Source organism: Ascidiella aspersa, chromosome 6 (assembly GCF_963924565.1).
Source record: "Ascidiella aspersa chromosome 6, kaAscAspe10.2, whole genome shotgun sequence".
In the NCBI taxonomy this organism is placed as follows: domain Eukaryota; kingdom Metazoa; phylum Chordata; class Ascidiacea; order Phlebobranchia; family Ascidiidae; genus Ascidiella; species Ascidiella aspersa.
The window spans coordinates 22,735,071-22,761,077 of record NC_139452.1 but is presented as its reverse complement, the minus strand read 5'-3'; the positions used below and the strand labels follow the sequence as shown (position 1 = coordinate 22,761,077).

The 26,007-nt window shown below is 34.2% G+C and overlaps 3 protein-coding genes across 5 annotated transcripts; 1 reads left to right on the top strand and 2 right to left on the bottom strand.

The window, feature by feature from the left end:
• Window position 1: 1 nt before the first annotated feature.
• LOC146140835 (solute carrier organic anion transporter family member 4A1-like) lies at window positions 2-12,304 on the bottom strand. Its single transcript, XM_083391406.1, has 12 exons — window positions 12,149-12,304; window positions 11,466-11,597; window positions 10,899-11,171; window positions 10,714-10,829; window positions 10,097-10,187; window positions 9,491-9,700; window positions 8,542-8,714; window positions 8,242-8,403; window positions 7,608-7,798; window positions 6,532-6,759; window positions 5,988-6,158; window positions 2-2,085 (listed from the first exon to the last, which is right to left on the bottom strand). Exons 1-12 carry the CDS (start codon window positions 12,244-12,246, stop codon window positions 1,840-1,842), a joined length of 2,091 nt encoding a protein of 696 aa, XP_083247532.1. The 5' UTR covers window positions 12,247-12,304; the 3' UTR covers window positions 2-1,839.
• A 2,922-nt stretch (window positions 12,305-15,226) lies between these two features.
• On the top strand, window positions 15,227-22,392 carry LOC146140834 (coiled-coil domain-containing protein 60-like). 2 transcript variants are annotated; one of them, XM_083391288.1, is made up of 16 exons: window positions 15,227-15,414; window positions 15,558-15,726; window positions 15,852-15,928; window positions 16,520-16,680; window positions 16,767-16,866; window positions 17,173-17,340; window positions 17,513-17,593; window positions 17,781-17,927; window positions 18,357-18,467; window positions 18,623-18,668; window positions 19,593-19,692; window positions 20,557-20,763; window positions 20,926-21,088; window positions 21,160-21,372; window positions 21,456-21,611; window positions 21,691-22,392. In XM_083391288.1, exons 1-16 carry the CDS (start codon window positions 15,254-15,256, stop codon window positions 21,968-21,970), a joined length of 2,340 nt encoding a protein of 779 aa, XP_083247414.1. In that variant the 5' UTR covers window positions 15,227-15,253; the 3' UTR covers window positions 21,971-22,392. The 2 variants fall into 2 exon arrangements, with proteins under 2 accessions (XP_083247414.1, XP_083247415.1); XM_083391289.1 differs by lacking the exons at window positions 21,456-21,611; window positions 21,691-22,392 and having other exon boundaries at window positions 21,165-21,346.
• A 174-nt stretch (window positions 22,393-22,566) lies between these two features.
• LOC146140833 (radial spoke head protein 9 homolog) lies at window positions 22,567-25,710 on the bottom strand. 2 transcript variants are annotated; one of them, XM_083391291.1, is made up of 5 exons: window positions 25,428-25,710; window positions 23,892-24,066; window positions 23,624-23,696; window positions 23,150-23,296; window positions 22,567-23,046 (listed from the first exon to the last, which is right to left on the bottom strand). In XM_083391291.1, exons 1-5 carry the CDS (start codon window positions 25,652-25,654, stop codon window positions 22,886-22,888), a joined length of 783 nt encoding a protein of 260 aa, XP_083247417.1. In that variant the 5' UTR covers window positions 25,655-25,710; the 3' UTR covers window positions 22,567-22,885. The 2 variants fall into 2 exon arrangements, with proteins under 2 accessions (XP_083247417.1, XP_083247416.1); XM_083391290.1 differs by having other exon boundaries at window positions 22,569-23,046; window positions 23,624-23,753; window positions 23,901-24,066.
• Between the last annotated feature and the right edge of the window lie 297 nt (window positions 25,711-26,007).

Here is a 26,007-nt window from a genome sequence, read left to right as displayed (position 1 = left end):
GTTAATTCCGAATAACATTTTATTGATAAAATATCCAAAGTGTTGCAAAAAACATCAATCGAGAATAAAACCAGAAATAAGGAATCTTAAAAAATGCCTTTTTGGCCAAAATAAACATTTTTTTATCAATTGGAATTTGTGAAACTCATATTGGATTCGTGTACACGTCGGTGACAAAAATAATAATTATATCAATACATCGGCTTATGGTGCAATTGTAACTCTACGAAAAAATTTAGCAATTTACAACAGTCAATCGCGAATTAAAAATTCCATAAAATTACGGTTTAGCTTAAAAAAGTGCTTTGACAAGGCTCTGCTTCAAAATACATTGTGATGTCTTGCCCAACATCTCGACAACTTAAGAATGGCCGATGATTACACAGTTCTCAGGGCAAATAAAAAGGTACCGCTAAGTCATACAGTTTTTTTTTTTTCAAAAAAAAAATATATATATAAAACAAACTAAATGATCGTGAGGTGATGATAGTTAATTCACGAAATTAAAAATAAAATTCGAGCGTACCGTAGGCGATTCATTATTGCACTTTAAGCAGAATATGTTTGAAGTGAGTTAGAAACACTCACCCTCATTTAACATTGCCATTGTTTTGGAAAATCAGTTAAATGATAAACAAAATTAGTTGCATAAGTTATTCAAAGCAAAAGGTTTGTCTAAAAATTTTTGTAAGATAAACATAAACCGCACAGCCTATCCAGTTTGTGTGAGAGACTATTTTTATACACAAATATGCATTATAATAGGTGCAAAGTGCTATATTATCGTAACCAACTAATAGTCTATAGAAGAACTATAAAATTGTCAAAAAACAAAAGGTAACAAAATAAAATTACAGTATAATGTAATTTGCTTTTTAGAATACGCTATAGGTAGAAAAGGCACACTTTTTACGGGCAAGATAAAATGCACTAGCGGTACAATTGCATAGCAAATAAAGAACGTGTAACGTCAATAATGCCACAATAATTAGATTCCAACACAAACGATAAAAAGGATATATCCACTATATAAGAGCACAATACAAATAAATGCAGCATAGTACGAACATTAAATTAAAGTATTTATGTTGAATACTGTAAAAAAATAAATCACAACGAATGATCATAGAAAAATCCGACGTTCGGTGTGTGCAAACGTTTTAGTTACTTATTGAGAATGAAAGTATCATTTTTATCAATGGGATGAAAATACACTGAACTTCATGTATGTCCGTAATAGAAAGTGTTTTACTTAAATGCAGTACGTTATCTGGACAATGATTAGAATCGAAACCACGAGATACAAATAGGATGAAGCAATACAAACATAGATTATATTAAAATTAAATATAGCTCGCATTTTAGAGGCAACGTTCAATAAAAGACTAATTATGGCACGCGTCATGTAGCTGATATTACTGCGCCAGATTATGGTAATAACATTAGGGGAATCTTAAGTTTTCATTTTTCGTTTGTTAGTGATTTTCGATCGATATATTTCACGGGTTTTCGTTACGTAAATTATGCGAGACATCGTTAGCCAAGGTTGTGTGTTTAGTAGCTCCATTCAAAAAGCACACAACGTTGCAATTTGATTTGATGTTAAATACCCCATGTTTTTTAAAATCATCGGCTATATCATGGACCCTACCATGCGGCTTCAGCAAGTTAATACAATGCTGGTAGCACGAGAATTAGTAACTAAATGGTCACAGCGCGTTCGCGACTTTCCTTTAGTGACCTATTTCACAAAAGCAGAATACATTAATTAAAATATATTTAAATAAAATAAACTAGACCGCTCTAAGGTGTAATTAATATCGGAAGGCAAAACCCGGATCAATAAATATCGGACGACGACGACAACTCTTCCCGCAGAGTGCTGTAAGAAATCTTCCCGAACTTCGTCACCCGGCTTTTGGTGATGTCACCGATTACGTCATTGCCGCCGTGAATGGCAGGTAGGCCGATCTGGTTGCGCGAGAACTGCTGGCCAAGGGATATCTCGTCCAGACGCTCGAGGGCGCCCTTTGCCGGTGGTTTGTAGGCCAGCCAAGCGAACAGGAAAAATATAGTGACGCCGGCCTGCGAATGAAACACACAAGCTTACAAAACAATTCTGATACGTCACCCGATCCGTCAGAAATTAGTGCATTTCTAAGCAAAAAAGGTCTGCGACAATTAGTGCATCCAAAGGATCAAAAAGTCCGACTTTTAGACTTTGAGGTCTCGGACAATGCACTGATTTGACTTAACAATGTGCTTAAGAAGATTAAGTTGAATAAAACTTTACCCACCTAAACCCAAACGCAAACCAGCACCCGAACCCAAATAATGTGCGATGGCGGATCTCGACCCGCTTCCGGATCTTTTCCACTTTTTGTGTGGATATTTTATTGTGGGCTTGGAAAACAAAATTAAAAATAACCTTATTATACAATGCTTTGAAAAGTTTATGGGACCTTCGTAAAGAGTTGGTCATGTTTTTGAATGAAAGGGGTCAAACATCAAACTATGTGGCTCTGCTTGAAGGTACCACTGTATGAAACTTGCTGTTTTGCTGACTGTTTTACCCATCTAAATACTCTGAACTAGTACTCCATGGCAAGGGGCACTATAAAAATAAAGCATGTCCAATATGTTTACTATTCGTATTTGGTGGATCATCATGTTGTCAGGTTTGGCTGTGGTGGATCATGGCAAAAATCATTTGAACACCCCTGCTATATACCATGGACGAGAAATTTATTATGCCCACCCGAGTTTGGGCTTTTTCCCCAGCGTTCAAAAATTCATTACATTAACGCACATTATTTGAGCTGTGGGTAGGGATGTTCAAAGTAGAATCCCAAGGTATTCTAGAATAATAGGTTTCGAATCTAGAATAACGAATCCAGAATAGCGAATCCTAGTAAATTTTTATTAAATTATTTAACCTCGATTTTGTTTGGGGAGGGGATTAATCTAAATCTACCCTACAGGGCCCACAATCACAGCAATAAATCTCCCAAACAATTTTCTAACGAGTGTACATTATAATAAAAAAACTCTCTCATATGTTTAACATTCTTAACAACTGTCCTCTGAAGCCGTTAAACAACTGTCCTCTGAAGCCTGTAAACTGGAATATGTCAACTGTCCAGGTTGTGTCCAAAACTTATATTTTTGCCAATAGTGAGAAAATGCAACACTGCACACAGAAGTCTTAAGCAATTCGGTCCTGATTTTAAAGCATTGTTAAGTCTTATTGCTTCTTTTTTTACTAACATGATCTATTATGCAGTCAAATGATGTACTGCAAAGAATACAAAGTTATTATTGACATAACAAATTCTTGACAATTACGTTGTGCATAACTGCATAACTTCCCTGAATATTGGCCTAAAGTTGACCTTAAATAACCCCATAGCGCATTTTGTGGACGGCCAGCACGTTTTGCAACGCTATGTTACTTTTGCAACTTAACGCATTTAGGGAAATTGCGAACTCCACACCTGACATTACACGTTAGCCGCTCGCCCAATAAAGCTTGATTGACACTTAATTATTAGACGAAAGTTATCGCGAGACGCGGTAATTGGTCGCCCGAAAAAACGCTGACACTGTACTACCAGGCTACATTTAAAGCAAGCACTATAAATTGGTCGCCGCAGCAACAGGCAAACTTACCACACGCGTTTGTACAATTAGGCGCAACAATCGGCGGTAAAACATTAAATTATATCGGTTCCAATTACCCGAAATAAACGGCAGAATTGGATTCGAATCCAAGGATTCGATATTCTACTTTGAGCATCCCTAGCTGTGGGTCAAGTGTTATTGATTTTGTCTCACACTTTTTGTTACTTTTTGTGAATTTTCAGTGACTATTTTCAATTTATCTCGCCGGGAGTTTACCTAAAGGTCCAATTAGTGCATTGCCACCTCCTCAAGGTCTAACAGTCAGACTTTTCTGCCATTGGATGCCCTAATTGTCATATACCTTTTTGCTTCGGGCGGGTCGAGTTATCAGACTTAAGCCGACAATGCGCTGCGCGGTCAAATCCGGCCCGCCAACGCAAATCACGCGAACTATTTTACATACTGGACACGAAGCCATACTTCATATTTTTTGACTATTTTAATTATACGTAAGAGCAATTTTAGCGCTTTGCGCAAATCTTGTTCCTGCATCGAGTGTAACAAGTAGTGAGAGCCCTTTTGAACTGCAAAATACCCTAGTTTTAACCCCGATTAACATTCGTTTTAGTTGTTGTAATAAGATGCGTAAAGTCAACTCTCGTGGCCGCTTTGCCTATAGTCTTGTATGGGACGCGATGCCCAACATTAAGTTTCTTAGGGCGGTTCTGGTAATAGGACATGGTAACTGAGCCAACAATATGGTGCGCGGTCAATGGCCGGCTTTCAGGTTGCTGCGTTTAGGTCAGTATTCAGCGGTTCCTAGTGTTTGGGTCAACCCTAAAGGCCCGTTTACACTACAGCTGAACTGAGCTGAGCAAAGCGTAATTTGCATTTAAATTCAATTGTGGCGAGCGTTTCACGCTTTGCTAAACTTAAGCCCCGTGCAGAAGCTACAGCTAGCTTAAAGTTACGCTTTGCTAAACTCAAACCCCATGCAGCTGGAAAAAATACGCTTTGGAGCGATTTTCATGCTTTCTTAAACTCAAGCCCAGTGCAGCTATAGAAAAACGTTACGTTTTGTCGCGATTTTTACGCCCAGCGCAGCTCACTGCAGCTGTAGTGAAAACAATTTCACGCCCAGTGCAGCTGTAGTGTAAACGGGCCTTAATTGGGTAATTTTGATAAATCATTTCAGTGGTTTCGATTGGAGTGGCAAAATAAAAAGTCGAGAACCCAGCGGTACAGATAATTTTGAGAATATAATTGGTTCGAAATACTAAAAACTAGCTCATAAATGAAAAAAAATAGTTGGTTTTGGAAGATGGGGAGTTACGCTTTTTCAATGTACTTTATAGAAGAAATATCAAAGACGAAAATAAATTTCAAGATCAACTGAATTCAATTATTATGCATTTTGTCATTTTTTTTGAAAAGCTCTTTGAACTTAATACTGTAGTCCGGGTTGAGTGTAATTCGCCCCGGGCGAGTGCTGATTGACACCAGTTTGTCCGGCTGACAAATGCATTGACTTGGTTGTCGTTATTCGATTACAGGGGTTCCTAATTCGTTAATTGCTCTCTACACACGCGCTTGTGCAAATGCAACAACGAATGACCAAATGACCATACGCATCACAAGCGGCAAAAAGTACTACGCACTCAGTAGACCTCTAAATGTTTGGTACTGGGACGTAAATTCGATGACTTGGCAGTGCTTTTGTCGAGCGTTATTTCGTCCGGGAACGGCATACATATCTTATTTGTATATATTCGCCGACTCGAGAATGAAAACTTTAATTCAGTATCGAGCCCGGTATAAGCTATTGTATTTTCTCGTAAATAACTAGAGTAGTGAGGGTTAGGTGATAGGTTTAACGACACGCTATATACCAGAAATTTTTGTTGATAGTGTATTTCTATAATACAGGCCTTCTTATTTTAACATTATTTAATGGATCGTTAAGCAAATTTTTCGTGACTTTCTACGACCGCACAGACGCATTGAAGCAGTGCTTCGCAACATTTTTTTTACTTGCGGCACACCAATAGCATTAAAACTAGAGATCGACCGATATCGCTTTTTGACAGATACCGATATCCTTAGTTTATATACCTTTATTGATTATTAAAATATTATTTTGCATATTAACTTTGCGTGATGCTAAAACCCAATTTTTTTAGTAAAAAATGGGTAGGTTGTTTGTTGTACAAAAAAAATTATATCATATTTTGTACTAAAATATAGGCCAAAGTATCGGGCTTCATTTACCGATAGCGATATATCGGTAGAAGCCAAATATCGGCCGATATTATGGGTCTAGCTCTATAGTTAAAACAAAGTCGATTACGCGATAACAGAAAATATACCTTAATAGACGCCCCCAGCGTGGTCATGTGAGCGGCGAGGTCGTTGTTTTTGTAAAGCTCGCAAGAACCGGTTTTGCCGCACTCAGTGCTCCACACAACACAGGCGAGGTCCAGGACACGACCGAACACTATAGGACCAGGAATGCTTCCCAGCAGTCGCAGGAATACAAACTGAAGGACAAATTAAATATGATTGTTTTGTATGAAAGGCTGTGTTTCCTTAGGATAACCGAAAAAACTCGGTAGACAACTGTTTTACCCTGTATTAAAACGTTTTGAGTTTCACTCGAGAAATTGCATGAAATTTTAAAATTTTATAGGGCTAGGTTTCCAACGTTAAAGGCCCCTTGTATGCGTTGGCCAGTTACAAGAGGACGCTTTGGGTATTTTCCTCATTTGGGGGGCGCTGAACGCACATAAGGGGACGTTACCTAAAAGTACTTTTTGCAAAATTTAAAAAACAGTTAACATAAAAATAGTAACCATAGCACTGTAATATGTAAGAATTAAGCCTAAATGGCAACTTTTATAATGCAAACTTTACCTTTACGCCGATGGCGAACGATCGTTGTGTGAAAGGGACGACGCGCAGAACGACTTGTATGGCTGGGGTGGCGGCCAGGAAGGTAAAGAGAATGGTGAAGAAGATAACAGCAAGGAAGAGATTGAGTCCCGAGCATTTCGAACTCGCGCACTTGCCTGACGTCACTTCACCGTATGACGTCACCGATGTGACGTTGAGCGGGCGGACGCAGGAACAGTTCGAATATTTCTGCAGAGGTACGTATACGGGTAACTTGGATAAACCAGCAGTTCGTGGGAGGGCGCCATCATGAAACCAAGACTTTATTGGTCACAAGAACTTAAAACAGTAATAAGTGTCGATAGGCGTTAACTGCACCAGTAGGGCGATGTTAGTTAACCGTACCCGATCCGTCAGAAATTAGTTCAGTTCCAACCAAAAAGATCTACTATAATTAGGGCATCCAAAGGAAAAGTCTGACTTTTATACCTTAAGGTCTTATTAGACATTGCACTTATTTGACTTAACAAACTGCAAAAGGAGATTAAATTTAAAACACTTGACCCACCCAAACGCTAACCAGCACCCTAACCAAAGTAAAGTGCGCTGACTAAACAACAAACTTACAAATCGCCCTCACATTAACTTCACTCAAAAAGTGAAAAAATGTCTAAAAAGCGTGAACACATAATCATGTTTGGGTTAATTTAAGCATTTGGATGCCATACGTGTTACGAAGTCATTGTAACTTAAAAGGTTGTTCTGGCGGACACATATATAAATAAACCGTCCAGATAAGTGTTACTCAAGCATTTTCAGATCGCGGCCCTTATTTTTGAAAGGTGTTATTTACTTATAACGTATCTTTGAGTGCCACAATGAGCAACAACTTGGGTATATAATGTAAAACTGACTAACCGTTGACGTCAACTCAACAAATTATTCAGCTATACAGGAACCCGCAAACCGTCTGTTTATACAAAACCAACAAAAATAAAATGAAAAGTTTAACAAGGTCACTTAGCTAGCTATTTTTCCCAAGGCCGATGGTTGTCAAGTATTTTTTAAATTAAAAATAGGAATTTCTGAGCACTAACCACGTCATCACTTTTTTCCAGGCAGCCAGCAAAACATGGAGAGTAGTACGTGATTCCGTCAGTACCACATACCGGGTCAAAGGCATCAGGATTGCAGAAACAGGCAGAGTTACATGGTGAAGTGTGGTCGTAGGCGGACAACGAGATTCCTTCATTGGCGGTGCTGTATTGCACAGTTGCACCGGCAAACGCTGCAATTAAGTAATATTAAACATATAAAAAATTAAACGTTTAACGTTTTTAGCTGATATGTTTAATGCAAAAAATGATTACTAAATTAACACTAATGCCCACAACGATGTTTTAATGAGAAAGATTAAATACTTGGTATTTTTTTATATCGATAACCAGTATTTTGGACAAAATTATACAGTCCAACCTGACCTAATATAAAGTCATTCATTCTTACATGGTCAAATAGACAAAATAATAAAAATCAACCAACAAACGGACTGGCTTTAAATTTTTTATATTATGGGATAAAGTAGTACTAAATGGCTTAAACACGATGACAGAAATAGAACAGATAAAATACAAACAAGTTCAGTGTAATTAAACTAGCGGCATTGCAGTAAGCAACCACAAAAAACTGTTTAGTTTCTTAAAAAAAAGTTGAAAAACAAAACTAAATCACCTGTATCTGGACAGCTGCGCAAGAAAACAAAACTCGTTGCAAAAGCACAAGCCGAGCATACAGCACAGAACTTAAGGATGCCAGAAACAGTCATCTTGAATTTTGTGACCAAATATCCACCAAGAAATTGACCGGTGGCTCCTGCTAGTATCACCAGGACTCCTTTATAGAAAAACATTATATATTTATTTTCTCAGGCTAATATAAACCATTTTTAATTGATTATACAATTATTCGTGCAAAAACCAACTTATCAGTAGATTTTTTAAACTCTCTTTTAAGACTACTTGACATACTTACCAAAATAAATGGCTGCCTGGGAGGCTGTAATGTTAAACATGGATTCAATATATTTTGGCCCAAATATTGTGAAGCCCATAACTAGACTGCTATCTAGAGAGACCGCCACAGTAAGCAGCAAAAAAGTTGGGTTGCGCAACAAAACAAGAAGACTCCGTCCAAAATCTGAAAATCTGATTAAATTAAAAAGTTTTACTGTATATTGGGAATGCCATAAAATAGTTAACAAAACAGTGGTTTGCAAAAACATAAAGTATTTTAGTCGCTTGTGTCATATTCAGAATGTAGTAAGCCAGTGATGTATTTGTAAACAAAAAAATTGAAATATATAATTACTAGGGCATAATAGCACTATTTGCAATTTAGCAATTTGGTCAAAATAATCAATTTTGATTAACTGCAACAGAGAATTTGGGATTTTATAACAAAGTGGTAGGAGGCTGTAGTATGAGGTAAGACAAAATTAAATGCAATAGATACACAGAACTAAAGCGATATCACCAGTGTTGTAAACTCCCAGTCAAGTCTTTTTGAATAAATAACAAGTCAAGACCCAGTCCAAGTTATCATTTGAGCAATTCAAGCCCCAGTCAAGTAATAATTAGAGCAAGTCAACCTCAAGTCACATCCTTGTCATAAAAATAAAACTAGTAAGATTATGAGCAATAGCAATAACTGAACTAAAAAAAAAACGCAAAATATAGCAAACAAATTGTTTTATGTGCAACAATTAGAATAAACAGCTCAATTTTATAAAAAATACTTCATAAAAACACTTCATTTCAACCCAAGTCATTTGCCCGAAAGACTTAAATCTAGTCATTTTATGCCCAAATGACTCAAGTTAAGTCAAGTAATTTGAAAATAGTGACTTAAGTCATTACAACGGTGGGTAATGATAAACAAGCAAAATTAAGAGAACAAAAATAAAATATAATAAAATACTAACTTGGCTGATGACGAACTATGCGACATTTCCACGGCGACTCGGTCCTGGTGCATCTCACTCTCCCTGTCAACTCGGACGTGCGAAGTCCCGGGAAGCTGCTGAGGAAAGAGGAGAATGGGGAAAGCGATCACAATGATTACCAAACCTCCAACAAGAAACCCAAGCCACCAAGCTCCAACCCACAGGAGACTTGAATCGCTGATGTCAACACTGGAAAGTAAACAATGTTAGAAAGTGCCTGAAAACATTGGCCAGCAGAATGCAATGTGTTGTGTTTTTTTTTTTTATATTGCTGGCAGCACAAAAAGCTTCAAGCTCCAACCCACAGGAGACTTGAATCGCTGATGTCAACACTTAAAAGTCAACAATATTGGAAAGCGTCTTTAAAATATATAGCTGGCAACACAAAAAGCTTAATGTAACTATATTACATCCAACAAAGACAGTATTTTTTTTTTATTATTATTATTACCAAACATTGTACAATTGAAGTTTTATTAAGTAAAATCAGATTTCTACATCTAGCAACTCAGACAATCATGGCCAATATTTAAACAGCTTTTCAGATAACAAAGTAACTGAGGTATTATAAAAAAAAATACAAACCTTTCACCAATTTGTGTATAAACAGTTAAAAATTGTCCTCCAAGTATAAATCCCAGAGCAGGCCCGATCACTGCACTTGTGAAGTAAATACCTTTATTTAAATTAAAATTGTAAATAAGGGATAAAAGACAAAACTATTCAAAATTTTGTGCATTCAAGAGTGGAAAACATAGGTTTTCAAACCGTTTGCTTATGAAAAATAAATTAATAAATTTTATGTGGGTTAAATTAGAATACCAAAATCAAAAGGGTTGCCAAGAAAACAGTTCATAACTTCAAGGTAGGATGTTATCAAGTAAACAACATCACAAGGTTTATTATTGGCCTAAAATTTAACTTTGCAAATTTGTCCACAATGTGTAATAACTGCACATGTTCAGCATCATGCAAAGTTATCATGCAACTTATATTCGTTATAAGTAAATAGGTAGATAAACTGGATGTTATTCGCATTATATTTTCTAATAATTTAAATGTTACCATATCTTAAGTACAAGGGGAGCGTTATTAGAGCAACCAAACGAAAGGCATGGCTAGAAAAACAACAAATGATCTTTGTCGATCTCTAGTTACTATATTATAACACAGCATAAAAATATAAAAACTTGTTTACCAACCATGATAAAGGGATGAGTCAACTTGTGCGACATTTGCATCCAAATAAGTGACACCAAGAGTAAACAAAGTAGTACCGCCAGCACCTTGCAACAGTTGTGCAATTACAAAAACTGACCTGGAAACAGCAATCAGATTATCTGTATATATATATTAAACAATTTTGTGCATTTCAAACTGTACTTACATGTAGTTGCGCAAGGTAGATGGTATGCATTTGTTGTGAAGGGTAGTTGAGTTACATAAATTATGCTGCTCTTCTCCTATGGTATATGGTGGAGCCCAAAAGTGGGGCATCGCAAACAAAAGCGTTCCTAAGCCTAACAGGAAAACGCCCCAACCAATCCAAACAGGTTTATGACCTTTTCCACCTATGTAGGTGATGAATAAAACTGCGATACACGATGCTATATCATAGCTGCTTGCAATTAGTCCAGACTCTGTGCTGTGTAGGTGAAATCTAACAAACAAAAACAAAAAACAAAAACACATATTTATTCATATTTAGTGAAATAAATTTAGATGTAATTGTAAACATAGAAATTTAGGCTGTCAAATATAGCTTTAGCAAGCTTTTTTTTTGCTTAACAGGTCTTAATTTTAGATCTACATTTTTTTTTAGAAATTAACTCCATTAGAATGAATGTATACCAAAAAACGTAACTTATTTACTTATTTCCTAAGTATGTCTCAATAGATTGACAGTACAATGTAGCATTAAAATAAATATATTATGTCAAGATTGCACTCTTACCGTTTTTCTAATGTTGTGACAATTACACTAAAATAGCCACTGACAATAAATCCCTGAGCTACACCAGCACAGCACAAAAAAGCCAAGGCAAATTTAGAAGTTGCAAATCTTTGTAGAAATGGAAAAGAATACCTGAATGTTTGTAGATCAATTTAGTTGATTTTACATACTAGAAAAAAGGAAAACTTTAGTTTCAAAATCAAACAATATTATGAAGTACTTTCCACAGGGCTCAACGTTGGTATAATTCAAAAGTAAAAATATTCAACCCTTAATTAATAGTTTCTAACATGCACTATTAAGCAAGGTGACTTGTTTAGTCTGGCCGGCCACAAGATGAAAACTCAATAAGCAAAATTAATGTAAAAAAAATAGGAAGCAATTTACTTTTATTAAACATAATAAATATTTTGGGGTTAGGGTCTAGGGTGCAATTAAACGTTTAAGTTTTTATGGGTCAAATGTTATTATTATTATATCCATGCTTCCATATTTACTTCTTCGTTGCAATTTTAATTTCGTCAGCATGTTACATTACTGGAAAAGTGGTAGGATTCTAAACCAGTCCCAATTTTGCAGTACATTGACTTTTTTACAAAGGTTATTGAACTTTTTCACAACAAAACACATTTATAAAGTAATTGCTACAAATAATTACGAAAATTCAGAAAGCAGAAACTCACCGTTTGCTAATTTTCGTACAACCAAATTGCCATCCACAGGTTTCATCTTTGTCGTTAATGTAAAACTGGTCATCACTTTCATCTGCACTGCGTGACATGTCAAAAAAATGAAACCAATTGCGAAGTTTGAACGGCGCTGGCTAGTTTTGGCATTTATTAACACGACCAACCTACAGCCTACACTACAAAAAATGAAAGATGGATTCGCTTGACTAATGCCAGTATTGCATATCACGCCCGAATGAACTTCTCAGTGTTCTGCTTCAATAGCAGGGGTGGGCAATTATTTTTAATCGCGGGCCGCATACGCAATATGACGTCATGCTCCGTCGCTATAAAACAAATAAGCTAACGAACTTATTATTATGTTAGCAGTTGTGCGCAAATGTGAAATTATAGTCCAGTTTAAAGAAGTCCACAAAACGTCGCGCGTAGCGCGATAAAAATGCGACTTTTTGTTTTAAAACGCAAAATTTAATTTACTATGGTACAATGGCCACATTGCAAAGACGGTATAAATAAGAAGAAACACATAACATGGCATTAACTAAATTAGGTTGACAAAATGTAAACCGGTATATTTTTAGAGTTTAGAAAACAGTCGGTATTTCGTTTATATTGTAAAAAACGGAATACTTTCGACCAGAGCGCAAAAAATATAAATATTAAGTTTGTTAAACTTTCGTGGAAGAGAGTGCCACAGTGCAGGACGCTTTTTGTCTGTAAATATGCCAAAAAATCGCGTGGAACATACGAGTAAGAAAACAATTTCCATTTTAGTCTATAAAACACGCTATAATAAGAATTTGGCGGGGTCATGCCTAGATCCGTCCCTGGAAAGAGTGTTTTCTTTACAACCAAACGTGTAGAAACTCGCCCTTGTTTTCGCTTAGCCTATGTATTTTAAGGAAAATAAGCCGCGGGTCGTATTAATTTGCTTGGCGGGCCGGATCCGGCCCGCGGGCCGTATGTTGCCCAGGTCTGTTCAATAGGGTCAAAAACTTTTAATACTTCAAATTATACTTGGCGCGGAGCTAGCATTACCTTTTGTTGGCAATTGTTTAGAGATGACGACACAAAGTTACGTCACAACGTAAGTCACAAGGTTACGTAAAATGTGATGTCACAGTATAACATATAAAGGTGACGTCATAAAAAATAACCTTAGGAACTGAGGGAGGGGGGCATGGCCACAAGGCCCAAAAAATAATTTTATGTTTTCGCTCATTTTAGATAACCAATTGACACCCGAGTGCACTACGGTTATGTCCTCGTCTTTATCATTGTCTAGCGCTGCGGTTCTCAACCAGTAGGCAATGGCTCACTGGTGGGCCATGGAAACTTTTCAGCTGGGCCACAGACCAATTTAAAAAAAAGCTAGATTTATTGAAGAATTTAGTTTAATTGTGTCACTATACCTCATTTTACAGGAGTAATGGCTTGGAATGTAAATTAAACGTGAATTTATTGTTCAGAAGCAAGTACCTCTCTAATGTACGGTTGAATAAATAATCTGTTTTGATAAATGCTTCGCTATATTTGTTCTAAACCTTTTTTATAGTTTGTTCTTTCATAAAAACTTATTGGGCCACATAATTTTTGTGCATTGAAAGTGGGCCACTAAAGAAAAAAGGTTGAGAACCACTGGTCTAGCGGTAGCGATATCTCGTAAGTCGAGTTTGGTTGGAGAAAACCTATTTAGGCATAGCCTGGCCAATGTTATTTGTAATTCGGTACCATAATTACTGATAGGATTTAAATAATTAAATTTCTGAAAATTAAAGAAAATTTTGACCTAATAGGCTAAAAAAAATCATCCTTGAACTTATTGTGTTTCGCTTTGATGCACATGACCCGATGTTAACGCATTAGTATTCTATGGTTTAAAATAAACAAAGTTTCTTAGCAACAAAGCGAAGCTACTCTTTGCAATTTGTTTATTTAATTTTTTTTAAGAAAAGAGTGACTTAATATAAAATTTATGTAAAAAAAGTGGCACATTTAAGAAATTACCAATATAATTTTTAACATATGTCAATTTGAAATGGTACAAATATTAGCGTCAACCTATATTAAATTTAATGCTATTGACAAATAACAATCAGATATTAAATTGGAAGTTTATTGCTTGTATTGTATTTTGTTTCATATAGCACCACTATATCGTTGTTTTATGAAATTTAAATGCAGTGTAGTCCCAAATATTTTTCCCTATATTTAAATGATTGTAGCAGGTTGCAAACTCTGTGTATTACAAGGCTTTTGGGCGCTGGTCTAGAATCCTACCACAGTTCTCAAATCAACGCACAAAATTTGAGTTAGGGTGCGGGTTAGCGTTTGGGTGTGGGTGGGTCAAGTATTATTATATTCTTTATTTAATAATAATACCTGACCGACCTTAACCCAAACGCTAACCTGTACCCTAACCCAAATGGTGTTTCGCTGTGGTAGGATTCTAGACCAGCGCCGGCTTTTGTAGCTTAAAATGGCCAGCCTGTAATAAAATTATTTTCATACTTATGATGTTATTTCAAAAATTTATACAGCAATAAGTACTATTTAATCTACATCTTTTACTTCTCAGTATATAAGATGGATAACGCACTCTCGTTTTAATTATTAACCCTGATGAGGTCAGCTGGTATCTGCTGCCGAAACGTCGGTTTATACTTCGTTTACACCAGAAGAGCGATTTAAATTTATTTTATACCTTGACATTGTTTGCAATAAAAAGTTTGATTTCCTTTTTTGAAAACTACTAATAATTAGATTCCCATTTTTGCTAATATGACGCTCTTACCAATATACAGCTATCCTAAAATTTGGGCCGATATTTTTGCCGATGTTGTTCTTTAATAAAAGCATTGTCTATTTTGTATTGGATATTAGTTGAAAAAAATGTAACAAATTTGTTATATGTCAAAAGATTGATATCGGCCATTTTCTCTAATCTTATCTATACAAACTAATTCAAATTATGCCATTTTTCATTTTTAGTAGTTTATAAATTTGCTATCAACCTAGTTTTAACAGCATTAACAAAGTAACTTAAATGTATCGTTTTTAGGTTGTGTTGGTTTGTAGGGTGGGCATTTATGCCTGGACATGTCTCCTTCAATAGATGACCTCAGAAATTACATTTCAATTCGACCAATTCCAACCTGGCAGGAAGCAAAAGATGCCAGACTTACTGCAAGAAGTCTGGATAATTACAGCCTTTCAAAACCTGACAGGAAGGAAGTGTTTAAAACAAATTACTCCAGAAGGTATTAGGTTATAATTTTTTTTTTTTTGGAGAGGGGGGATCAACACAAAAACTTTCATATGACATTGACACAATGTTTCTTTTTACTGAAACATAGAAGATTGTAAAAACTTTTCAATTTTTAATCTATTTTTACTTTTCCAGGCAAAAACAGATGAGTGTTCAAGGCTACAAGTCATTATTATGGAAACCTTACCAAGAATTAGGCAAACCTTTGTACCTAAATTCTAGACAGCTATTGCAGGAATCTTTGGGACAAACAAATGCCAACACCATTAGTCATGATGAGCATGGCAGTTTTAGTGAAGAACAGGTATATTACAGTTAATTGATTTATAGTATTTACACTTATTGGTTTAAAAAATGTGAATTCTTTAACTTAAAAATCAAGTTACAAAGATTGAATATCAAACCAATTCTTTAGTTAACCTATTTTAGACAGACTCTTCCAGTGTGGATATGCCTAAGCATCAACACAGACCTAAATCAGCACCAGGAGTAAGATATCATTCAAAGTGAGCCTATTGTAATATTGTTTTTTAACGTTATACCTCATATTTTTTTTATTTTAAGACTTTCTGATAGAAATTTTAAAATTAATATTTGCTATAGTTTTAAAAGTTTATCAACATATGTTTTAAAATTAGTCAAGATTTACTTTTTGTTTTTGTTTAACTATTTTCCTAGAATATGTATTTTTTACTCTTCTTTATTTTTTTAATTGTATTTCAGAAATTTTATTAGCTATATTAAAACATGATACATGTGGTGTATGGGCTCAGTGTGTTTTTAAAATGTAAACGGTCCCCCAAAATTCTCCAGCGGTTTCCCAAATTTTGGACTTGCAACTTTTTGGTATTTAAATAAAACACTTGCGGTCTCTTAAAACTACTTAGCGATCACCCCAACCAAACCTTAAAAAAAACCTGTATGGGCTTCATATAAACCATAAGATATTGCATATTGAAGCTCACTGAACACAGTTAGTAAACTTATCAAATGAAACTAAACAAATCTTAAGGCAAAGTATTGTGCAATTTAATATTTGCTTTGCATGAACAATCAAATTACAAGTAAATCCAAGCTTTACTTTCTTTTTTGTGAAGAGAATCCCAAAACCTTTTTAACGATCTAGCTGTAGTGAGGGTGACTTTGGAAAGTGTTAAAAAGGGGACTGCTCTGTTTCCAATGCTTGAAAAAGCGCAGAATGTACTTGAAAACAAGTTTTTAATGGACAAGCAAAATGAATTGGAAAATCTTCACGAAGGTATGATTCACCACTGCAACATGTGTCGATGTTTTCTTAAAGTGTGCGCTTTTAATCTTGTTTTTTTAATCTTGTGAATTAATCAGATTTACAAAGCATGTATAGCCAATCCTCACAAAGTTTTGGACATAATATCCAGGAAAACTTGGGTAGTACAGTGTCCAGACGAGCCTCCAGTGCTAGAAGGTCAGTCTGTTGAAGTTATAAGTGATATTTCTATCTCATAGTAGACAATATATGTATTGAAAATGTGAACAAATAAAATCAATAGAATTTCACTGACTGGACCACAGTTTTCCATATTTAAAATAAGAAATAATGTGTCAGTACAAAAAATATTATGAAATGACCAAGAGAATACCAACAATTGTCTAGAATCGCTTTAATTTTTATTTGCGATTACAGGCAGAAATTTGCTCACAACTTGCAACCATACCTACTTGTATTTTGTTGACATAAAACTCCTCATGTAATTTATATTTTAATTTGCAGCAGCAGGTCTGTTCACACAGTCCTTGAAAGAAAATCTTCAATAGATCCTGATTTGTCAACACCGATGAACATGTTAGAGCCACAAATCACCACAGAAACTGTTCGCCCATATACTCCTATATTTTTAAGCATTTGTTCCAAATCTGGCGAACCAGTTCAACTGTTTAGGTAATGATTAAAATGGGCAGATCTGTAAACCAGAGCCTACAATGTGTCTTGTTCATTGTAGCTATTCTATAAGTCTTTACTTGGATAACCAAACTGGATTATTTTATAAATTGATAATGGGTTTTATCACTTTACAGTTGTATACTTACCTTTTTTAAATTTAATTTGTTAGTGTGTGGAAACAACTCTGCTGTTTGCACTGGATATTGGAATCATGTATACTTGCAGCAAATACTGAACATGTTTATCCAAAGTAAGTTTGTTTGTTATCAATTTAGGGTTTACAAGTGTACCTTGGATCTATTGTAAAACTATATATGTATATAGCTTAAATGATTACATAGAAGATTTTGCTATAAATATTTGCTATAAAGTTAAAAAATAGTTGATGATATGAATTGTTATTTGAATAAAAAATGGATGTTTCTATATATTTATAGCAAAGAAATGGGACCATTGTCAGAATGCTGGGAAATTAGCAGTCCTGGTGGAAAGACAAGAGATTCATATCTTGTAAGTCAGGACAGACGGACAAATCACCGATGGAACAAATTTACAAGAAATCAATCATACAAAAGTTTATTGAGGTATATCATTTGTGGAACAAGGACTTTTTCTTTTGGTTGTAACATAAAATGGAAAAAAAATCTCCTTAAATAAACTGTTACTATTTTATAAAAGCATTACCCCGTTTAATGAAAAATATATACATCACGAAAAAACAAACAGAAACTGCTAGTAATTTCTATCTAACAATTCCTCTTGAAAGAGGCATTTTGCTAAGTTGGATTCATTTTGATTAATGTCTAATACCATCATGTGGGTTGTCTGACATTAAAAGTTTATAACATTTTAACTGGACTTAACATTTTAGCTTTATGTTCTATTTGCAGAATAAATCGACTTTGCACATATATACAACTCTTGTATTCAGTTTGAACATTATGTTGCTTTGTCGCACTAGAAAAAAATGACGTAATACAAATAATTAATTTAATTTTTAACAACTTTTATAGAAGTCGCACTCGGAGGAAGATATCAGCTGCCCCATTTCAAACACCATTGAGAAAAAATTGGAGCTTTGCAAGTGATCTTGCTAATATTCATGATGATGCACATTTAAAGAGGTAAAACATACTTGTTTATGTAGAAAAAACTTTGAATAAAATGTGTTGGATTTACATTGATGAGTTCTGTAAAATATTTATTTTTGAAATTTGTTCCTAAAATTACTACGATATAAAGACAATTTTAAAATATTTTCCTGCTGTTTATTATTTAGACCAAGTTCTGGGAAATCTTCAATCATTACTTCACGGCATGATGTGGTAAAAGCTGTTTTTTAATTTTCTTGTAATCTAAAACTTTTACTATTGTTAATAAGTGTTGAGGTTGTATTACTAAGGAAATAAGCAAAACTCCACAATTGTTTCATGATTCTAAGGTCTTTTGTAAAGTCGTTAAGTCTTTAAACCTAACAAGTAAAACCAAATAGAATGAATTAAAAGTCCTGCTTTCAGAAGCAGCCGATTTAATTCAGGGGTTCTTTATTTTGTCACAATTTTGAATTGTATTAAGGTCGCTTGCAAATTGTTGGGAACAATAAAGTCATTGTTACTGTAGAATATAAGATGTTATTAACACAAAGTATGGCATAGTGCGTAGGTGCCTTTGGAGTGAAAATCAAACTAAAATCTGAAAGAGGTGACAAAAAAGCGTGAAAATTGTTTGTATTCATGGTGTAAAATTTAGCAAAAGGCATAGTTTGGGACAACGACACTGTTCAATTAAAGTTAATAACACTGTGCAGCGTGTATAGTAACCATCCTGTCACATTTAATTCACTGTAACTAAATACAAGAAAAGAAAAAAAACAATATTAGTATTACTGAGAAGAATGGATGAAGTGATTGGAATAAAAAATTGTGTTTCAGTCACAACAAAAATAAATCAAAATTTAATTTGTTCTGTAAAAAACTTGATATTAAATAAATAAAGACCGAGGTATTTTTTTCATTGTGTCCTTTGTAATCCCCGTGCTTACGCTTCACACCAAGCATGCCTCCAATTTGGAAAAAACTGTTTTAAGTCAAGGAATTTCGCTAACTAAGCATGACTCTGGTTAATTTAAAAAAAAGTGTTATCTCACATGCCTAAATCAACAAAGTACAGGAAAAGATAAAATTGGTAAACTTATCTATATATTTTTTTAAATTGCTTATTTCAACAGTTTTGTTGTTATTTTCCCTTAGACTCAAGAGGGTGGGGACCAATCAATTACAAGACCTTCAAGTGCCGGCCAGTCATCAATCACAACAATTGCTGGGGGCACATTTGCAGAGAGTGAATTCGGTTAGTGCTTTACTTTAGAAGTCATAAAAAGTAATTGTATTTGGTTATTAGTTGGATTTATATTAGCATGATTTGTTAAATGTATGTGTTTGATTTTCTAAATAGTGCAACTTTTTTTTAGGTAATAGTACTGTCTAACGCACCAATCAATGGGAATTTTATTTGACATTTTGTTTTGCAACAAATTAATTATGGTTTTTTGATTTATTTTAGGAAATTCTATTTAGTTGCTGTAGTTTTTTTGGTAACAACTAATTTCTTAATGATCGGGGGTATATCACTATCTGTGACATTTTATTATCGCAATTGAGTTTATGCAAAACAGCATTTTTCTGCATGGCATTTGTAAAATTGAAACAACACACCAGGGTATTTGGACAAATGATTTTACTTGGACTAAAGTCATTTTGTTGAGTAACTTCCAAGCAACCATTTTTTATCTGAATTTGTGCATATAAAGCAATTTGCTGTCTGTTGCGTATTTGTTATTTTTATTTAAGTTGTTAGTTATTTCAAATTCCTATTTTTAGTTCAAATGCTCCTAATCGGAAAGTTTACTTAGTTTAATAATGTTTTTATTTTTATGTCAATTACTTGATTGAAGTTAACTTACTCTAATTATGACCTGACTTGGGCAACTGATGACCATAACTGGGACTTGACTTGTTTCTTGTTAAAAGAAACTTGACTTGAACTTACTATATTTTTCAAACGACCTGTTTGTAACACTGTGTTTAAAGGCTACATTATTTTTGTTTAAATACATTGTAGATTTAACCATTTGCCAAAAACATTTAAGGTTATAAGATAGAATCTGTGGATTGCTTTGCAATCTTTAAGCAACACAACTTTTTGGTTTTTAAGGTGATGATGATGCAAGCGTCTCAGGTCACACAACAATTGATAAAAAAGAAGAAACTGTACAAGTTGGAACACATAAAAACCATTTGCACTTGGTTAAACTTTTGTCAACTGTCCAAGAAAGTGTCACTCATGAAATGAATGAGAGAGAGGTCAAAGCACAACTAGTAGCTAAATCAAACAAATGTCTTCCCATGTCAGTTATTGAATGTAAGACTAATCCTACATTATGTTTACAACTAGTATAGTATTTGCATTTAGAGACAAAAAAACTATTTGTTGTTAAATTAATTTGGTTAGGTCAGATTTTAATTATGCTACTTTTAGTCAGCAGTAATATTCATAAAAGATTAAACATATATATATTAACAGGGGCCTATACAAACTACTTTAAATTCGGAAGAAAAGAAATCAACATTTCTAACATAATAATACCATCTGGTTCATCTCCAATTACACAGGAAGATAAATCGACTGGAAAGAAACATACTCAAACCATAAAGCTTAGACCACACACTGCAGCTCACATGTCACGGTATTTTTTTAAGCTTTAATATTGTTGGCAGTAAATCTCAATGTGATGCCTAATAACAGTTGTCATTTAAGGAAAGTCGATGCCACAAGCCAAGAGAAAGAAATCCTTTCCAAAAATAAGTCAAAGCGACCCATGAGTTCTCCAGCAAAGCTGGGGCACTCCACCCGTGAGGTGTCTTTAAGTGAAAAAAGTTCTAACAATCTTCATGTAATTAAAGAAAAGTTTGAACATGTTAGCAGTACAACTTCGGTGGAATTACGGAATCAACTTCATGAATTAAATAGGTTATTGTATTTACTTAATTAATTGTATATAATTAATTAATACATTTCAATTATATATTTACTTATTCAAATATATTTTTCAGATATCGAAAACAGCGCCTTGCTGTGAAATATAAAACACTACATTCCACATGCAGTATGCAAAGGGATTTTAAAGCCATGAGAGATGCCGCTCACAGTAAACAATTCAGCCAAACTTTGAATAAATCTAAGCGGAGTAGCATTGTAATTAGTGAATGGTAATCACACTTATATTTCTTTTTGTTTGCAACCATTTTCTTGGAATAAAAATATTTAATATCAAATTATTGTTGTTAGGTATAACACATTGTTGCACAATCTTTCTGAAAAAGTCCACGATGACGACATGTGTGTGCGGGTTCTTCAAAAAATTCGTGTTATTGCAATGAAAATGCTAGATGACAGTTATAGAATCACACCTGAGATATTCCTAGAATCACTGAAAAGTTTACGTCCCTGGGAATTATGCTCCCCAGATGTTTCTGCTTCCATTGAATTTGTCAGAGAACATATTGTAGAAATGTCTGCCAAAGATTTTGATGCTTGGAGGCATTTAGCTCTTGACAAAAATCAGTAGGGCTTTTAAACAAAAAATGATTTTACTGCTCTGTAACTACTGAAGAAGATATATTATACATTTTTAAAAACTACATTTCTTACACCAAACACAAAGGTTTTTTTCAGAATTAAAGATCAACTTTTGAATGTCCTTGTATTTTATACTATCCCATCACTGTGTTTCTGTCTAATCATGCATAATAATTCGTTTACCTTTTGTTCATATTACCTCCAATGTTATTCCTTCCTTTTTAGTTTAGATTGTAGTAACATATACTTGTAATATTACCTCTTTTTATAACCATCCATTTTGCTGTAAACCAGTACAATGTATACTGTTATATTTTGCGCTTACATAACTGTGCCAAATCAATTTTGTATTTTTTAAATTTACCTGTGTGCCAAATCAATTTAGTAAATTGTGATTGAGTTGCAATAAAATATATATACAAATGACATGTTGTTACAAAAATATATTGGGATAATTAACCACTAGTGCAATAATACGTGGATATGACCCAGTTAATCATAAAACCTTTATAGAACACTATTTTTACCAAAAATATTATATCTAAATGTATTCTTTCTAACTAGCTGCAAATCAAACAAAGCAACAAATGATAAATTTCTGTTTGAACAAAGTGCAAAGTTGAACAAACTTTTATTTACTTACAAAAGCAACAATAAGAACTGTATCAAAGTATAGCTATTTTGTTTTACCAAACGGTGTGTAAATAAAAGTCCTGGTCAGACAAAGATATTTTTTCATTAATGGGAGTTGAGAAATCTATCAGTTGGAAAGGTTTAATAGGAAAATCCTTTTGTTTGTAGGGGGTATTTGAAAAAAAGTTGTAGTTAACTCTAACATGTTTAAGAAAAATGTATATAACTGCAAAGATCAAGTAGCTGATATTTCAAAACAACATATTAGTATTTACAACATAAATGGGATATCAAAGTTTTTCTCCCCACTTCCAACATAAATACTGCCATATTTGGTTGAGTTTGGTACATGGTAGAAAGTCATCCCAACCCACTGCAGGGAACGAAGAGTAACAAGGCCACTTCCTCTTGTAAATTGGAGACTCCAAGAACCTGAAACAAAAAATTGTGATAATCATTTATAGTTTAACTCAATCGCCAAAACTGCAGAGCTTTTTATCTGTACGCGTTTATCTTAAAGAAATGTTTCTGTTACCTTTTGGAATATCTTCTTCAATATTATCCAAGAAATCAATTGATGGATCAAGGTCAGCTTTTTCCTTTATTGATTTCGCTTCCTGTGTTTGGGCTTCACGGAAATGTTGGTAAGAAGCCAACTTTCCACTTTCAGTGACAGACAAACCTTAGGAACATATTAACAATAAATTGTACAACTTAATTGTGCAATGAATATACTGTTGTTGCCAGGCATTGTATCAATTATAAAGGTGTTCTTCTGACAAACATGTATTCAGCGCCGACGTTTCGATTACCTACACGGGTAATCTTCTTCAGGGCAATACACTTGTAAATTTTACCCTTTGGTAATAGTACAATTTTATTGCAAAAGGTAAAAGTTACTAGTTTATTGCCCTGAAGAAGATTACCCGTATAGGTAATCGAAATGTCGGCGCTGAATATATATTTGAAGAACCCGTTTATAATTAATTGTGAAACTTAACCAGGTTACCTTCAAAGCTCCTGTTCATGTGTACTTGTCCGAGGGGTGTTTTGACAAAGGATCCACGTGGGACAATCCTTGCCTCATCATCAATGGTGGCTACAATAGCAGCAACTCTGTCTTCTTCTTTAATTTGAATCTAAAAATGACACAATATGAACAAACTGAATCTCCATGATATTAGGTTATTAATAGGCCAAAAAGTATTTTTATTTATAAATTTTACAAGCAAATCTGTGTTTGTTTGAGGGTAGGACAGAGTTTTTACAGTTTGAACAAAGTTTACCGTAACTTCTTCTTCTGTATATTCATCTCCATCTTTAACACGTCGTACATCAGTGTGTTCATACTCATAAGAAGGATCACCCATCAGCCTTCCTCGCACAAGTTCAGCTTTGTCTTTCATTTGGCTCGTGGCAGCAGGTAGTAAGTGCCAGTCAATGCAGTTTAAACTGAAATAAGTTTTTAATAGTTAGAACTAAATCGTTATGTTAAAACTCATGTCATCTTAGACAAAATAAAGTAAATGTTCAAAGTTTTTCATTTATAAATTGAGCTTAACTGTATTATAGGACTTCCGAAAACTGTTTATTTAAAATGAATAATTATTACAGGTTAAATTATTAATATTAAATTAAACTCTGCAAAACAAGCAAAAAAGAGGTTATGTAAGCAGATACTTAAGAGAATTTATTAAATAGATTTATGTTTAAACTGATATAAAAGCTCCAGGCATTGTGTACAGTGTCATGAATGTAAAAACTCCCATTTTAGTAATTATTAACCTATTTTTTAATGTTGATGCTTAACAAGTTTTCATATAACACCTCCTTTGGCCAATGTATGCATGTAAAATTATATGACTGGATCACCAAGCAGTGTGACTTTCTAACTGGCTGATCGTACTTAAATAATGTATACATTTGTACATTAGTTTTAACTTCCAACTTTCTGAAAGGCTTGAAAAATTCAAGCAATTTAAGGCTAGACTAGCCTGCGATGATGTTTAAACTCACAACCTCCAGCCATACCAGGTTAAATAGTTAGGCCTGCATAAGGGATTTATTTATACGTTGCACTCGCAACCCAAGATGTTTAAGAAACGATTTTACTTATGAAGCAAATTGGGTATTTTTACATGATTTTGGTAAGCCATTCATTAAAACTTTTTTGCAAAAGATTAAAAAATTATTGGAACAATTGAACCAGAGCATAAAATAATTTGGGAGCCGCACATTTAATAAAAAATTGCCATAAAAAACATTCAGATAGGAAAAATTTCTCAAATTTCTGTCATGCTAAGGTTTATGTTACACTTCTTTATATAATACTTCTTATTTTCAGTCATGCGAATTTTAGAAATAACTTTATAACAGCCTTCTACTCAACGTTTTCAATAAAGCATACAACGACCGGCGATCTACCAAGTGAGCTACATAGGCTAAAAGGAAAGCAAATCAAGGAAACAACCATTGCACCATTGCAACTCGATCATAGAATACACATTGTATATATGAACAGTTATGTTCAAGTTTAACGTATATGACAGGCAAAGCCTTAGATTAAACACTGTTTGCATACATTTCTGCCTTTTGATCACTTTTACTCGAATTCATATGAAAGTAAAATTTGCTATGCGCTTCAAAAGTCAATAATTTCGTTTGCAATCTAACCTTTAAGTAACTCTGCAAAAGTGAAAATCAAATGTTAAATACCATTCTTTAAGAGTGAAAAAATACATAAAAACAAAATATTATAATCTAGAAAATGTTACACAACTTAATAAAAACAAAATAGAAAAGGTTTTTCAAACCTGTATAAAGACTTGCGGTCAGACAATTCATCTTTACCAGAACCTTGGGCAATAAAGTAGTCGTCTTTGATTCCCAAAAGTTTTCCCCATAGCAAAACTTTTTGAAATTTGTAATGAGTTTTTAGTATAACCAGTGAAGTTTCCAAAGCAGCTCCTTGCTCTGGACTAAGAATGACACCACTTCCTGATGCATAGGCAATCGAAAGATGAAGGCCTTCGGCATTCATTGTATTATCTAAGCGCTTAAACTTTACGCAAGAACTTTATCTTCACTTTTGTAACGTTTCAGTCTCAGTCTGTGCGTTTACGTAACCATCGCGACCTATATCGACAGCAATTATATTTAAATCTAGCTGTCATGTTAATATTTTTTATTTAAATATAAAAGGATGCAGTACTATTGTACGTGTAAAACAAGGGTCGGCAACCTTTTGCTAGTCGCGGGCAAACCAACCTGAGCAAGTTTTTGGCGGGCCGTATTAAATTTTCACAAAAATTTTGTTATAAAAACGTGTGGTTTTTTAATCACTCTGATTCGGGGTCGGACCTAAATGTTTGATGCAATTGAATACAAATATGT